The sequence below is a fragment of the Cucurbita pepo genome, chromosome LG01, assembly GCF_002806865.2.
Source record: "Cucurbita pepo subsp. pepo cultivar mu-cu-16 chromosome LG01, ASM280686v2, whole genome shotgun sequence".
Taxonomy (NCBI): domain Eukaryota; kingdom Viridiplantae; phylum Streptophyta; class Magnoliopsida; order Cucurbitales; family Cucurbitaceae; genus Cucurbita; species Cucurbita pepo.
In genome coordinates this window covers 10,247,196-10,260,547 of record NC_036638.1, presented here as the reverse complement: position 1 = coordinate 10,260,547, position 13,352 = coordinate 10,247,196, and the positions used below count along the sequence as shown (strand labels likewise).

General features: G+C 38.0%; 2 protein-coding genes across 3 annotated transcripts; one reads left to right on the top strand and one right to left on the bottom strand.

Moving 5' to 3' along the window:
• Positions 1-1,564: 1,564 nt before the first annotated feature.
• On the top strand, positions 1,565-5,512 carry LOC111798330 (50S ribosomal protein L21, chloroplastic-like). Its single transcript, XM_023681405.1, has 5 exons — positions 1,565-1,909; positions 2,046-2,126; positions 4,728-4,829; positions 4,928-5,002; positions 5,222-5,512. Exons 1-5 carry the CDS (start codon positions 1,652-1,654, stop codon positions 5,291-5,293), a joined length of 588 nt encoding a protein of 195 aa, XP_023537173.1. The 5' UTR covers positions 1,565-1,651; the 3' UTR covers positions 5,294-5,512.
• A 1,327-nt stretch (positions 5,513-6,839) lies between these two features.
• Positions 6,840-12,486, bottom strand: LOC111798320 (uncharacterized membrane protein At4g09580-like). Of its 2 annotated transcripts, XM_023681394.1 has the most exons (6): positions 11,795-12,486; positions 10,056-10,326; positions 9,784-9,954; positions 8,079-8,275; positions 7,201-7,366; positions 6,840-6,996 (listed from the first exon to the last, which is right to left on the bottom strand). In XM_023681394.1, exons 1-4 carry the CDS (start codon positions 12,031-12,033, stop codon positions 8,144-8,146), a joined length of 813 nt encoding a protein of 270 aa, XP_023537162.1. In that variant the 5' UTR covers positions 12,034-12,486; the 3' UTR covers positions 6,840-6,996; positions 7,201-7,366; positions 8,079-8,143. The 2 variants fall into 2 exon arrangements, with proteins under 2 accessions (XP_023537162.1, XP_023537153.1); XM_023681385.1 differs by lacking the exon at positions 6,840-6,996 and having other exon boundaries at positions 7,005-7,366.
• Between the last annotated feature and the right edge of the window lie 866 nt (positions 12,487-13,352).

Genomic DNA, 13,352 nt, shown 5'->3' with positions numbered 1-13,352 from the left:
AATTGATGTGAGATTTTACAATATCAGTTGCTGTTGAAAGCTGTTGTTCTGGTAAATTGATTACTTGATGACATTTATAGAGCACTTGATCATCCAATATTACTTTCATCAGATAGGCTTCTCAAGTAGGAACGAGTGATTGAACCTACTATGTGGGCTTGTATACGTATTCCATAGGCTTGATTATGGACTAACGCATGCTCTCGCAGCCGAAAACCTACGGAAAAGAAATGAGTCTATAATACCATGGTGTAAGCTTATGTGCGTAACATCATGGAGAAGTAATTCATGCTTGTGTACGTAACATAATGATGCACACAGTACTTCCATACTTATCATGACATACTTCCATACTTATCATGACATAAGTTTCCTGTGAGACATACTTACATATTTGTGGTATTCCATACACGCACATTATACATGGTACGACATAGTAACTCACAGGACATAAACGTAATCATAACAATAGAATAATATACCTCACAGTTACGAGATATTGATGCTTCATTTAATTCATCCAACCTAACTCATAGGTGTACCAACAGTAAGTCGACTTACTTAGTCTAAGCGGATGTCCCTAAACTTTCCTTGGTCGGTAATAGCTTAATTATGCTTGTAATGGTCCAACTTTATCTATGACATTCAATAACATCAAATTTATTACCCATTCATGAAACGAACTTCACCTAATTCTTCGTAATTGATCATAAACAACCCTAAATAGTTAATGAACGATACAATTGAAGACAATTTTGCAATAGGAGCCGAAGAAGCCTTAGTTTAGGTCGTAGACGAGCACTACGTCGACATTGAAGCTCAAATTTACCTTTATTGAGAGCATTTCTAGCCATCGAGAGGTGTTTATATATTGACGACAATTTTGAAATGTTTAGAAGTGTTTCTCTCACACTCTCACACTACAAAGTCTCACTTACAAAGTCCCTCCCAATTGTCTCTGGGAAAACACAAAATGACACTGACTCTGTCTCTTAATAATGCTAGACAAACCTTTATATAGACATAGCAATATTAATGCTCATATATGAATCAAGATGATTCATATACCAATATAGGAGATAAACGAAATGAATCCAATAGATTCATGATCAAAGTGAGAAATGAACCATAGTGTATGATCGTGCATATGAAATTGATATCACTTATGAATGAAAGTGATACTTACCCAATAAGGCCCAAGAAGTACGTTGAACATTGAACTATGTACATGAATTTGATACGCGTCCCGACATAAGAAAAGAACTGGAGCCTAAGACCATGGTTTTAGGTCCCACTCGAAATGAATGACAAGAGCTATGCTTGCATAGGTTCGTATTTTTCAGTCCCAACCGTGGGGTCACTTATATTTACAATACTTAACCTTTTACGAACCTTTTTTTTCAAGTAAGAGCAAGTGCGTTCTAAGGGACCGACAATTATTACTACTCGGATTTGACTTCTCCATCATCCAACAAAATTACGAGGGTAAAAATGTAATTTCGTAGCATAAAAAAGAGGTTGGGGGTATAATAGTCTTTTACAACTAGAAAAGAGGATAGGATAAGCCTGAAGTTCAAAACAGCCGAGCCATGGCGAAAACAAGAACGAACCATAGTTACTAGACGAAGAGGACCTTGAAGAGGTCTCTGTAATGGCGTCTCTAACTCTTTCCCTCTGCGCCAATTTCGCCACTCACTGCCGAATCTCCACCAAGCAGAATACACCATTATCAACACCAATTTCATCTTCATTCAAACTCTCTCCTTCTTCCCGCCCTGCATTGTCCTTCGTCCTCAAGTCCTCGGAGTCCGAAGCGGCTGTAATCGACTCTGAGCCTGCCGCTTCCCAAATCGTTGAAGTCCCCTCGGAACAGGCCCCCAAGCGCGAGGAAATCTTCGCGGTTGTTATGGTTAGTGTTTAATTTCGCTTTTCACTAACTTCTTGCGTTTTTTGATTTCGGCTCCTCCTTTTCTGTTCAAGCTACTACAATCGATTTTTGTACTCACGTTTATAATATGGTCTGTGTGTGTGGATTTTTTCAATAGATTGGATCCCGCCAATATATAGTATTTCCAGGGCGTTATATCCATACTCAGAGGCTGAAAGGGGCTAACGTCAATGATAAGGTGGGTATCCTTAATATTCTACTCGTTAAATGGTTATTATTTGTGTATCTGAGTTGAGTGTTATATTATATTACATTTATGGAGATTAGAGTGTTCTTGCATCGTTTGGATTCTGATGAACAGTGACCTTCATTGTTGTTTAATCTATGTATTATATATTGATATTCCTTCATGTGAAGTTCTCTCGGAGTGACTTTGAAGGAAATTTCGTGGAAATGTATTTGGGTAATCGTTACCTAAGCTTTCTTCTGTTAGTGAAAATTGGTTTCAGAATGTGTCAAATATAATATGGTGTTCATATTTAGCGTGCTTAAATTAGTTAGTTTGAACAAAGACTTGTTATGAAACATTTGACTTATTCCTGTGGGGTTTGAGATATGGATGCCTTGACTAACTGCATAGAAGAATTTTAACAACCCAAGCACACTTGTTCTCTTTGGACTTTCCATTTGGAGGTTCCCCTCAAGGTTTTTAAAATGCATCGGGGAGAGAAAGATTTCCACACGCTTATAGACAGATTTCCACACCCTTATAGACAGACAGTGTTTCGTTCTCCTACTCATCCGATATGGAATCTTACAAGAACCATTTTTACTTTTAATTGTTAATTAATTGACTATAGTTTTTGAGCTTGGGATTTGAAGGAATGCTTCATATTATTTTGTGAATGGTGTTAATGCTTGGCACCATGGCATGCTATGTTGGACATCAAGGGGAAAAAGTTTGAGATGGTAAGAGAATTGATTAGACCAAGAGAATGTTGTTGGGTTTGGTAGAAATGTCTGGATAATTTAGAAAAGTTATTCCTGAGTAGTGGTGATAGAGCTTGATCTTGGGTCAGTGTAATGCCCAAGCCTTAGATATTGTTCTCTTTGGGCTTTTCCTTTCGAGCTTTTCAAAACGCATCTGCTAGAGACAGGTTTTCACACCCTTATAAAGAATGATTTGTTCTCCTCTATGGGATCTCACAGGCAGTGTCCTGGGTCATTGACAACTTGGGTAGGAACTTCGTCATAGCCTAATTTTTTTCCCTTTAGAGTGAAATATACTCCTAGCTGTGATTCTGTTACAGACTTCATCAAATAATCGGGGATATTTTTTCAGATTTCTTTGGATGACCTCTTTATGAAAAATTCACCATGAATCTCAAGATTTGGCTGTTATTCTTCTCGCTTGTTACAAAGAGTTTGTCTTTTCCCTAACTCTAGCTATATTTGCTCGTTCATTCATGGACTCTCAAGTTATCTGACCTTTCCTTGTAAGTTTAGTTTTCTCATTAGTTGATCTTTTTCAATCCTCTAGTCCTCATTTCTTCGATGTGGCTAAAATCTCAGAGAAGCTTTGGTTTTTGTCATCATCGATCGTTTTCGGAAGGATAAATAACATGGACCCGGTCCAAAGATGTTAGTGTATGGTTTCGAGACCTACACTCGTTATACAATAAGGTAGCTTAAGACTTGCTTCGTGTACTATAAAGGTGTCACTTTACTGTAAAAGTTTGGAATGGATTTATTGAAATCGTTAGAAGCACTCTAGTAGGTAGAAATAAGCATACTGGGTAGTTACTAAAAGAATTGCAAAGAGACTTCCAATGTAAAATTGAAGAAACCACCCTATCCGAAAAACTAAAAAATCCTCTTTTTGCATAGAATGCACGAATTGAGAAATAAGTAATTTCTTTAATGTGACCTTTTTATGATCAAGGGAAGAACTTGAGTTCCTTCTTATTTAACTTTGTGAGAGATTCTCTATTCTTTTTCATCACGGAATTTACCGCCGATCATCTTCTAGAGAAAAGTATGAAGTCTAGCTTCCAACTTCCATCTTCACTTTCTGAATGAACACCTTCTATGCAGTCTTTCTGGTGATTTCTCCTGAATTTCATTGTTAAGAGCTTTTCAATACAATGGATCGAAGGAAGAAACTGACTTTAGAAATGTGATGACATTGTAACAGCCCAAGCCCAAGCCCAAGCCCACCGCTAGTAGATATTGTCCATTTTGGTCTCTTACGTATCACCGTTAGCCTCACGGTTTTTAAAACGCGTCTTCTAGGGAGAGGTTTCCACATCTTTATAAGGAATGCTTCGTTCTCCTCTCCAATCCACCTCCTTTAGGGGCCCAGCGTTCTCGCTAGCACACCAACCGGTGTCTGGCTCTGATACCATTTGTAACAGCTAAAGCCCACCGCTAGCAAATATTGTCCACTTTGATCCTTTACGTATTACCGTCAGCCTCATGGTTTTTAAAACAAATCTTCTAGGGATAGATTTCTACACCCTTATAAAGAATGCTTCGTTCCCCTCTCCAACCGGCGTGGGATCTCACAGTGATTCCTCTCCAACCAATGTGGGATCTCACCGTGATAATCATTGATCAAAATTCATGTGGTGCACATATATTTACGTGTGTGAATATTGATTTAGTTTATAGTTTTTAGATTCCTCATCGAGTAGCTCGGTGAATCTCATCATATTCTACAAACTAACAAACATTGGGTTTATTACGTAATAACAAACCGGTCATGTCTCATCTATACATGTGCACTTAATTATGTGATACTGTAACAATCTTAAAGTTCTCTAAATTTCTTATTGTTCAGATAACTCTGAACAAAGTTTTGCTTGTGGGAACAAAGACTCAGGCATACATTGGAAAACCAATAGTGACAAATGCTGCTGTTCATGCCGTCGTCGAGGAGCAGGTAATGCATTAACTTGGTGATCATCCCCTCTTCATCAGAATGAAATAGAACAATGCTTCTTTTTCTTAGATTGTCTTGTTTTTATTTCTTATATTCAGGGATTAGATAAGAAGGTTATTGTGTTCAAGTACAAGAAAAAGAAAAACTATCGACGAAACATCGGACACCGTCAGGTATTTCTCGGTCTTTGCCACTCTCTTTCTCTCTTCAGTCTTGCAGCATGTTCTTGGGGTTTGCCTTTACATTTCATTCAACTGCTTCCATAGCTTTTGTAAACTTCTGGAACTGATTCACAGACCATAGGAATGTTTGATGTGCATGAGTTTAGAAATTTCTTTTGAGTACACATTTCTCTTTATAATCTCCGATTCTGTTTTACCCGAACGATACAGCCAAATACGCGGATTAGGATAACGGAAATCAGTGGATATCAAGACTATCCAGCAGCCACACTTGAGTCGTAGAAACAAATTCTGATGAACTATGAACTCATTCAGCAGGTTTGAAGATCTTAATCCTTATTTCTTGCTCAAAATCCCCACTTTTCTGTATGTAAGTTCTTGTGAATCCAAATGTTTCAACTCAATTGTTTCCATTTGTTAACGAATCTCATATAATCGTTAGTGACCATTCTGTCCATTTTTCAAGGAATTTTTGCAATTTTGAAGGAATTTTATTGCTCATATGGAGTCTTAGAAACTTTCTAACTTAAAGCTTAATATGAGAGGATGTGCAAGTATGATTTTGCTCGAAATGAAAAGTCCAAAATACCCCTAAAAACAAAATACCCCTAAAAACATACGTAAACTATTGATACACTTCCCTATTGATGCATCATTGATATAATTGTTATTGATGCGTTTTATATCGAGTAAATCAATGACATTTGTTCATTATTGATATGATATATTAGAGTAAATCAACGACATTTGTTCATTATTGATATGATATACTGTACTTTACTATTGATACCTCGTTAATTTGCCTATCATTTGTATGTTACTATCATTAATATACTTTATACAGAGTATATCAATAACATTAACATGTTATTGGTATGGTATACTATCAATACACTAATATTATATATGAACTTGATTATGAATAAGAGTGGATACTATTGATGCACTAATAATATTGTTATATTTAAAATTTCGTTTTGAATGAATGTTGATATATTATGGATATACATATAGTGTTGATACACTATCGATACATTAATGATACACAAATGTTGTATTACTGATCATGTATGTAGCTTCCATTCATAGTCGAGTTTCAAGATTGAACATTGAATATACTTGATAGTGTGTGGCCGAACATTGATGCATGGTTTACTTGAGATAAAAATATGCTTCAAGGCTTATGCATATAAAATTCGTACATTCAACCAATAAATTAGAGATTCAAATCTCTACCTCACATATTTTACATAATATTGAATAATGTTATACGCAATATAAACTAATAAATTAATGTACATAAATTGACATAGTTCTTAAATTAAAAATGGAGCGGTGACAAACATGATTTTGAAAATGATTGTCGAGTAGCCATAAATTCTTACCACTTACACCATTTCGTTTTTAAAAGCTTTCAACTATTTCTTTGCTTACAAGCAAATGATATCCATCTTTTTGGACCTTTGAATTCACAAGAACCAAGGAAGGAAACAAGAAATTACTCAACTCCATACATCTATAACCTAATTATTTCATTTCTTCGGGATACTGATCATCTAATCGATGTTTTAACAGCAAATCCAATATTTTTTTTGGAAAGTGAGCGTGTATAAGTTGTTTATTCCAAGAATAAGTTAGATTTACAAAAATGTGCATGATCCCGAATGGAATGGATGCAATTGAATTGAAAATTTTTCATTTTCAGTCTTGCATTATCGAGATTTCATTGATTTCATTGATTCCAGCTACCTGTCCCACATCATTTTGATGATAAAACTACTTTTGTCAATAGAGATATAATTAAAATTAACCTCAAAATTCGACGACGAGGACTCGAACAAATCAATTAATCTTGAAAAAAATTTTACAAAAATAAAGATTAAAAAACCCACCACAAAATGTTCTTTTTCTTCCTTTCACATCACAATCTGCAGTCCACACCAATCATTGTAATCTTCTTTTGAGTCTAATTTTAGTATATCAACCTGTAATATATAACCAATATGATCATTGGGATATGTAAAGATCTATATAAAAAAGAAAGTATAGTTAGTTCTCAGTTTGTAACCTGACTAAACCCTGTATGCTTTTTCAGTATATAATGCAACAAAAACTATAGTATATATAATAAATATAGCCTATATTCAGTGTAATCAGTGAGCTCCTAATGTGAATAAAGATATCTTCACCTATTTTTTCCTTTTAAACCCTCCAAACAACTGCCGATTCATCTACCGAACGACGTATAATTTGAGCTACATAACAACTTGATGGTACACCGTTTTGCATCTGAACCTCGCCACGGTATCACCACAACGAGCATCGTCGATCAGAGCACTTGAAATCAATATCAATCTGTATAAACAATGAAAACAAGAGTTGGTATATAAGATGAAGAAACTAAGCCATGGAGAATATTTGACAGAATGTGACTCGAAAAGCCAAATACGACCAAAACCCATGTTGTTCTAGGTGTTGTGCAATGCAAATAGAGTAAATACGACCAAAACCCATGTTGTTCTAGGTGTTGTGCAATGCAAATAGAGTAAACTATACACTCTGCGGAGACTATCCTCTATGACCAATGTCGAAAATAGGTATTTTCGAAATGTTGGTTAAGTTTTCTAAGGTAGTGCTGACTTAACTGACAATAAATTTTAGAATATTTGACAGAATGTGGCTCGAAAAGCCAAATACGACCAAAACCGATGTTGTTCTAGGTGTTCTGCAATGCAAATAGAATAAACTATACACTCTGCTGAGACTATCCTCTATGACCAATGTCGAAAACAGGTATTTTTGAAATGTCGGTTAAGTTTTCTAAGGTAGTGTTGACGTAACTGACAATAAATTTTGAGAATATTTGACAGAATGTGGCTCGAAAAGCCAAATACGACCAACACCGATGTCATTCTAGGTGTTGTGCAATGCAAATAGAATAAACTAGACACTCTGCAGAGACTATCAGCAATGACCAAATGTCGAAAAAAGGTATTTTCAAAAGGTTGGTTAAGTTTTCTAAGGTAGTGCTGACATAACTGACAATAAATTTTGAGATCGTAAAGACCTGATATAGCAGCCATCCGTACACATGGCTCAGGCAGAAATGACGGAGCCCTGAAAAAATCGCCTTTATTCGTATACTCGTTTCCTCTTTAGAAGTGTAGGCAGAATGGAGATGAAACCAATAAAGAACAGCACAGACAAAGTTTTGAAATCATATAAATCCTTGACTGATTTCAGATCTCCGAGTGCAAGTCCAGCCTGATGATAATAAGATAATGAATTAACAGTTAGATAATTATCTTCAAGATGAAAAAATAGCACAGTAAATGTAAGATCTTGCAAGAAGTTGATAAAAGAAAAAAGGCGACCTAAAATGTAACAAATGTCGGGGAAATTTCCACCAAATATGGTACTCATAGAGGGAAGAAATAATTATAATATGTACACGTACACACACATATAAACGAACAAAATAAACATTATTGTAATGGTCTAAGCCTACCGCTAGCAGATACTGTTCTCTTTGAGCTTTCCCTTTTGGGCTTCCCCTCAAGGTTTTTAAAACGTGTCTGCTAGGGAGAGGTTTCCACGCCCTTGTAAAGAATGCTTCGTTCCCCTCTCCAACCGATGTGGGATCTCACAATCCACCATCTCTCCCCTCCCCCTCGTGACTCAACGTCCTTGCTGGCACTTATTCCCCTCTCCAATCGATATCGGATCTCACAATCTACTCCCCTTCAAGGCCTAGTGTCCTCACTGGCACTCGTTCCCCTTTCCAATCGATGTCGTTCCCTTCTCCAACCGATGTGGGATCTCACAATCCACCCCCCTTTGTGGCCTAGCGTCCTTGCTGGCACTTGTTCCCTTCTCCAATCGATGTGGGATCTCACAATCCAACCCCCTTCTGGGCCCAACATCCTCGCTGACACTCGTTCCCCTCTCCAATCGATATGAGATCTCACAATCCACTCCCCTTTGAGGCCTAGCGTCCTCACTGACACTCGTTCTCTTTCCAATCGATGTTGTTCCCCTTTCAAATCAATGTTGTCCCCCTTTCCGATCGTTGTCGTTCCCCTTTCCAATCGATGTGGGATCTCACAATCCACCCCCAATCCACCCCCTTCGGGCCCAGTGTTCTCATTGGCACTCGGTTCCCCTTTCCAATCGATGTGCGATCTCACAATCCAACCCCTTCAGGGCCTAGCTTCCTCGCTGGCACTCGTTCCCCTCTTCAATCGATGTGGGATCTCACAATCCACCCCCCTTCGGGCCCAGTGTCCTCATTGGCACTCGGTTCCCCTTTCCAATCGATGTGCGATCTCACAATCCAACCCCTTCAGGGCCTAGCATCCTCACCGGCACTCGTTCCTCTCTCCAATCGATGTGGGATTTCACAATTACGCTTTGATTTCCTATTGTGACTTGGACATCAAAAAAATTACACGGAAAACTACAACGAAAAGGTGAAGATTTTTTAGTCTTCAATCAAGCAACCATCACGTATAGACAAATCCAAGATAATCCAAGGTGTGATAGGAGTCATGCCTCTCAATTATCAAATTATATAAAGGATAAGATCAACCAAAACATCAGACACAACACAACCGCCATTTATCCACTGCATTCACTAAACTAAAATTCCAACTATTCATCTATCTCAAGTGTTAAAGAAAACTCAAATTTAAAGTATTCTCCAACATTAGTTACAAGGAAAGCAATATAAAAACGATATAAGAACAACTGACTTGAGAGAGATAGAAACTTACCCGGACAGTGATATAGGATGCTGGAACAAGGCCAATTAAAGTAGCCAAGAAGAACACATGAAATGGGATGTCAACAATAGGTGAAGCCAAGTTGATAAAAAGGTTAGGTAACGTCGGTGTTATCCTTAGAAAGAGCATATAATTGAGTAGCTTTTCTCGATGCTTCGCTATCTAGATAATCAAAGGCAAGATTTCAAACCAACATGAGCTTAGATGTGATTAGAGAGTCGTCACCGAATCGAATTTAAACAAAATTCACAGTAAATAAGTACCTCTGCCTGGAACAGTTTCAACTTTTCAGGCCACACCCAGTAAACTAAAGGTCTTCCAACCAACTTGGAGAGAAAAAAGCAAGAGGATGCACCAGCTGTTGCATTAAAGACAACTAAAAGAAGGCCTCTGATAACACCAAATAGAGCTCCAGCCAGCAATGACATGAAAATTGTTCCAGGAATCATGAACGTTTGCATGAATATGTAGGTGGAGCAATAACCAAGAATGAATTGTGCTGGATGATCTTTGGCATAATTTGCAAAGAGATCCCTGGAGCATTATTAAACAGAAATACAAATCAGGCTAACAATGGAGCATTAAACGTTAGAATGTTCAGGAACCAAGTCGAAATGGCGACGGAGAACAATAATTTTCTGGAACATTTTGTTAAACTACTAAACTCAATAAGCATTTTTTCAACATTAATCGGGACGTAAACAACATTAGGTGATTCAAGTTTAGAACCCTTATGTAACAGCCTAAGCCCACCGCTGGTAGATATTGTCCTCTTTGAGCTTTCCCTTTCGAAGTTCCCCTCAAGGTTTTTAAAATGTGTCTACTAGGGAGAGGTTTCCACACCCTTATAAGAAATGTTTCATTCCCCTCTCCAACCGATGTGGGATCTCACAATCCACCCTCTTGGGGGTCAGTGTCCTCGTTGACACACCGCCCGGTAACCTGGCTCTGATACCATTTGTAACAGCCCAAGCCCACCGATTGCAGACATTGTCCTCTTTTGCCTTTCCCTTTCGGGCTTCCCCTCAAGGTTTTTAAAACGCGTCTATTAGGGAGAGGTTTCCACACCCTTATAAGGAATGTTTTGTTCACCTCTCCAACCGATGTGGGATCTCACAATCCACCCCCGTTAGGGACCCAACGTCCTCGTTGGCACACCGTCCGGTAACCTAGCTCTGATACCATTTGTAACAACTCAAACCCACCGCTAGCCGATATTGTCCTCTTTGGGCTTTCCCTTTCAGACTTCCCCTCAAGGTTTTTAAAACGCGTCTACTAGGGAGAGGTTTCTACACCTTATAAGGAATGTTTCGTTCCCATCTTCAGCCGATGTGAGATCTCACAATCCTCCCCCTTGTGAGCGCAGGGTCCTCGTTGGCACACTGCCCGGTACTCTGATACCATTTGTAACAGCCCAAGCTCACCACTAGCAGACATTATCCTCTTTAGGCTTTCCTCTTCGAGCTTCCTCTTAAGGTTTTGATGAGAGAGGTTTTCACACCTTTATAAGGAATGTTTCGTTCCCCTCTCCAACCAACGTGAGATCTCACACCTTATCTCTGTTACCCGGTTAAACTAGCCCAAAACCAAAAGCTTAAGTTGATAGATTCGGTCATATTCAATCCTTTAACCTCATTTTCACACATTCAACTCATAATATGCACCGATGAAGAGCAATCTAAAACTTATTCTTCAATTCCAAGAGTTTTTCATCCTTCAACCCGAGATATGAAACCCCATGAAGTGTTCTTTAACCATCCTAAGTAAGTAAGAAACTATCCTCATCATTCAGAACTCCAAACATAATTCCATACCCCCTCTCATGTTCAAAAGACAATAAAAAACTTGAACTAAAAAACAACCCTCAATCTACGTTTCCTCTTCCAAATTCACAAAAAATCAACAATCATTTCAAAAATACCATATAGCACAAGAAGAAGGGAGGCAATTAAATATCGTAATATGTTCTAAAACGAAAAGGGCTGAACAGAGAAACACATACTTAAGCATCCGAAGATCCGAAAGCGTTCGTGGGATCTTAACGCTCTGGTATTCTGCAGAGGGCATCGTCATATACACACAAACGAGGCCAGTGGAGCAGACAAGGAAGATGCCAAAAGCCGCCGCTACCTCCCACTTCGACAATGGAAACCTCTCAAATTTAGCCTTCTTAGCCGTCGAGTTCTCTTCCTTCAGCTTCTCCTCATCCTTCAGCCCCACAACATTCCTCGAAGCTGCCATTAATCGATCGAACCACAGATTTCCCCCAAATTTCACAGGATGAGAAGGAGAATTCAAAAGAACACTGTTACGTCGTTTTTCGATTACCAATCATCGAATTTCACCCAATGACACAAATGATCAACGCAGATCTGAGCATTGGTTTCTTGTACGAAATTTGAGACAATCGCTCCTGAATAACGGGAGAAATCAGAGAATCTAAAGAACACAGAAACAGGGAATTTGTGAGAACTTTACGGCAAATTGATGAAGAAGGGTTTCAGTGGCGGAGGAGCTCTGTAAATGGATCATCAATGGCTATTATTCACCGTCTGATCTCGAAGAGTAATGGCGGAAGACGGCGAACTCATCGGAATTTTGACGCTCCTCCCTCTCTCTCTGTTCTTCAGGGCATCTTCCTCTTCCACCCCTTAATTTTTATTTTTGATTTGGGTGTTCTTCTCTTCCTCCGAACAAGGAATTCAATTTATTTATTATGATTTTTTTAGCAAATTAAGCAGCATGTTTCCAAATTTCTAGGACACTAAAATATATTTTTTTATTTTGGAACATGAACCTATATTTATTTGGCAAATATTTTATTAAATTTTTTTTAGGTGAATAAAATATAAAAGTGATATATATATATATAGCTTTACACCTTGAAAATTTTTTAATATCTATTTTGATTGGTTGATATTAGTTTAAGTATATTTGTCACAATCCCGAGCGTCGATTGTCTATTGTCTAGAGGTATAATATTGTCCACTTTGAGCACAAGAGCATATTAGTTTAAGTAGATTTAATTGATTGGTATGTATTTATGAAAATGTTTATGAAAGAACGAATATACGACCTGTATTGCATTGTTTATGTCATGATTTAAAGCTATGAGGACCTCATGCATTTTTTCTTGTATGTCACGTGCATCAGGATACTTCCTTGTTATAATAAGCACGGATGTGTACAATATGATACCTATGTACGTCATGATATTATGCGGGCTCCTTTCCCTCTGTGGCTCTGGCAGTGTGAGCGTGCGCTAGCTGAAGGATAGGCTCAAGGGGTACGTATACGCTCTCTTGGTGGGTCCATGTGCGCGTATGTTGCCCGTGTATAGAGAAGTATTACACATCCAAATTTAGCTCGAACTAGAAAGCAGAATTCAAGGCCATGAAATGATAGGTTCCTCCATGATTGGTTGTGTATGCATTTTTCGACCCCAATAGTGAGGTTACTTACAAAGTATTTCTTTAAACATCGAAGTTACATGCTACTCTTATTTTGTATGTAAAAGTAAGGCACCCCTATACGGATGACAACATCACGGTGACAACCAT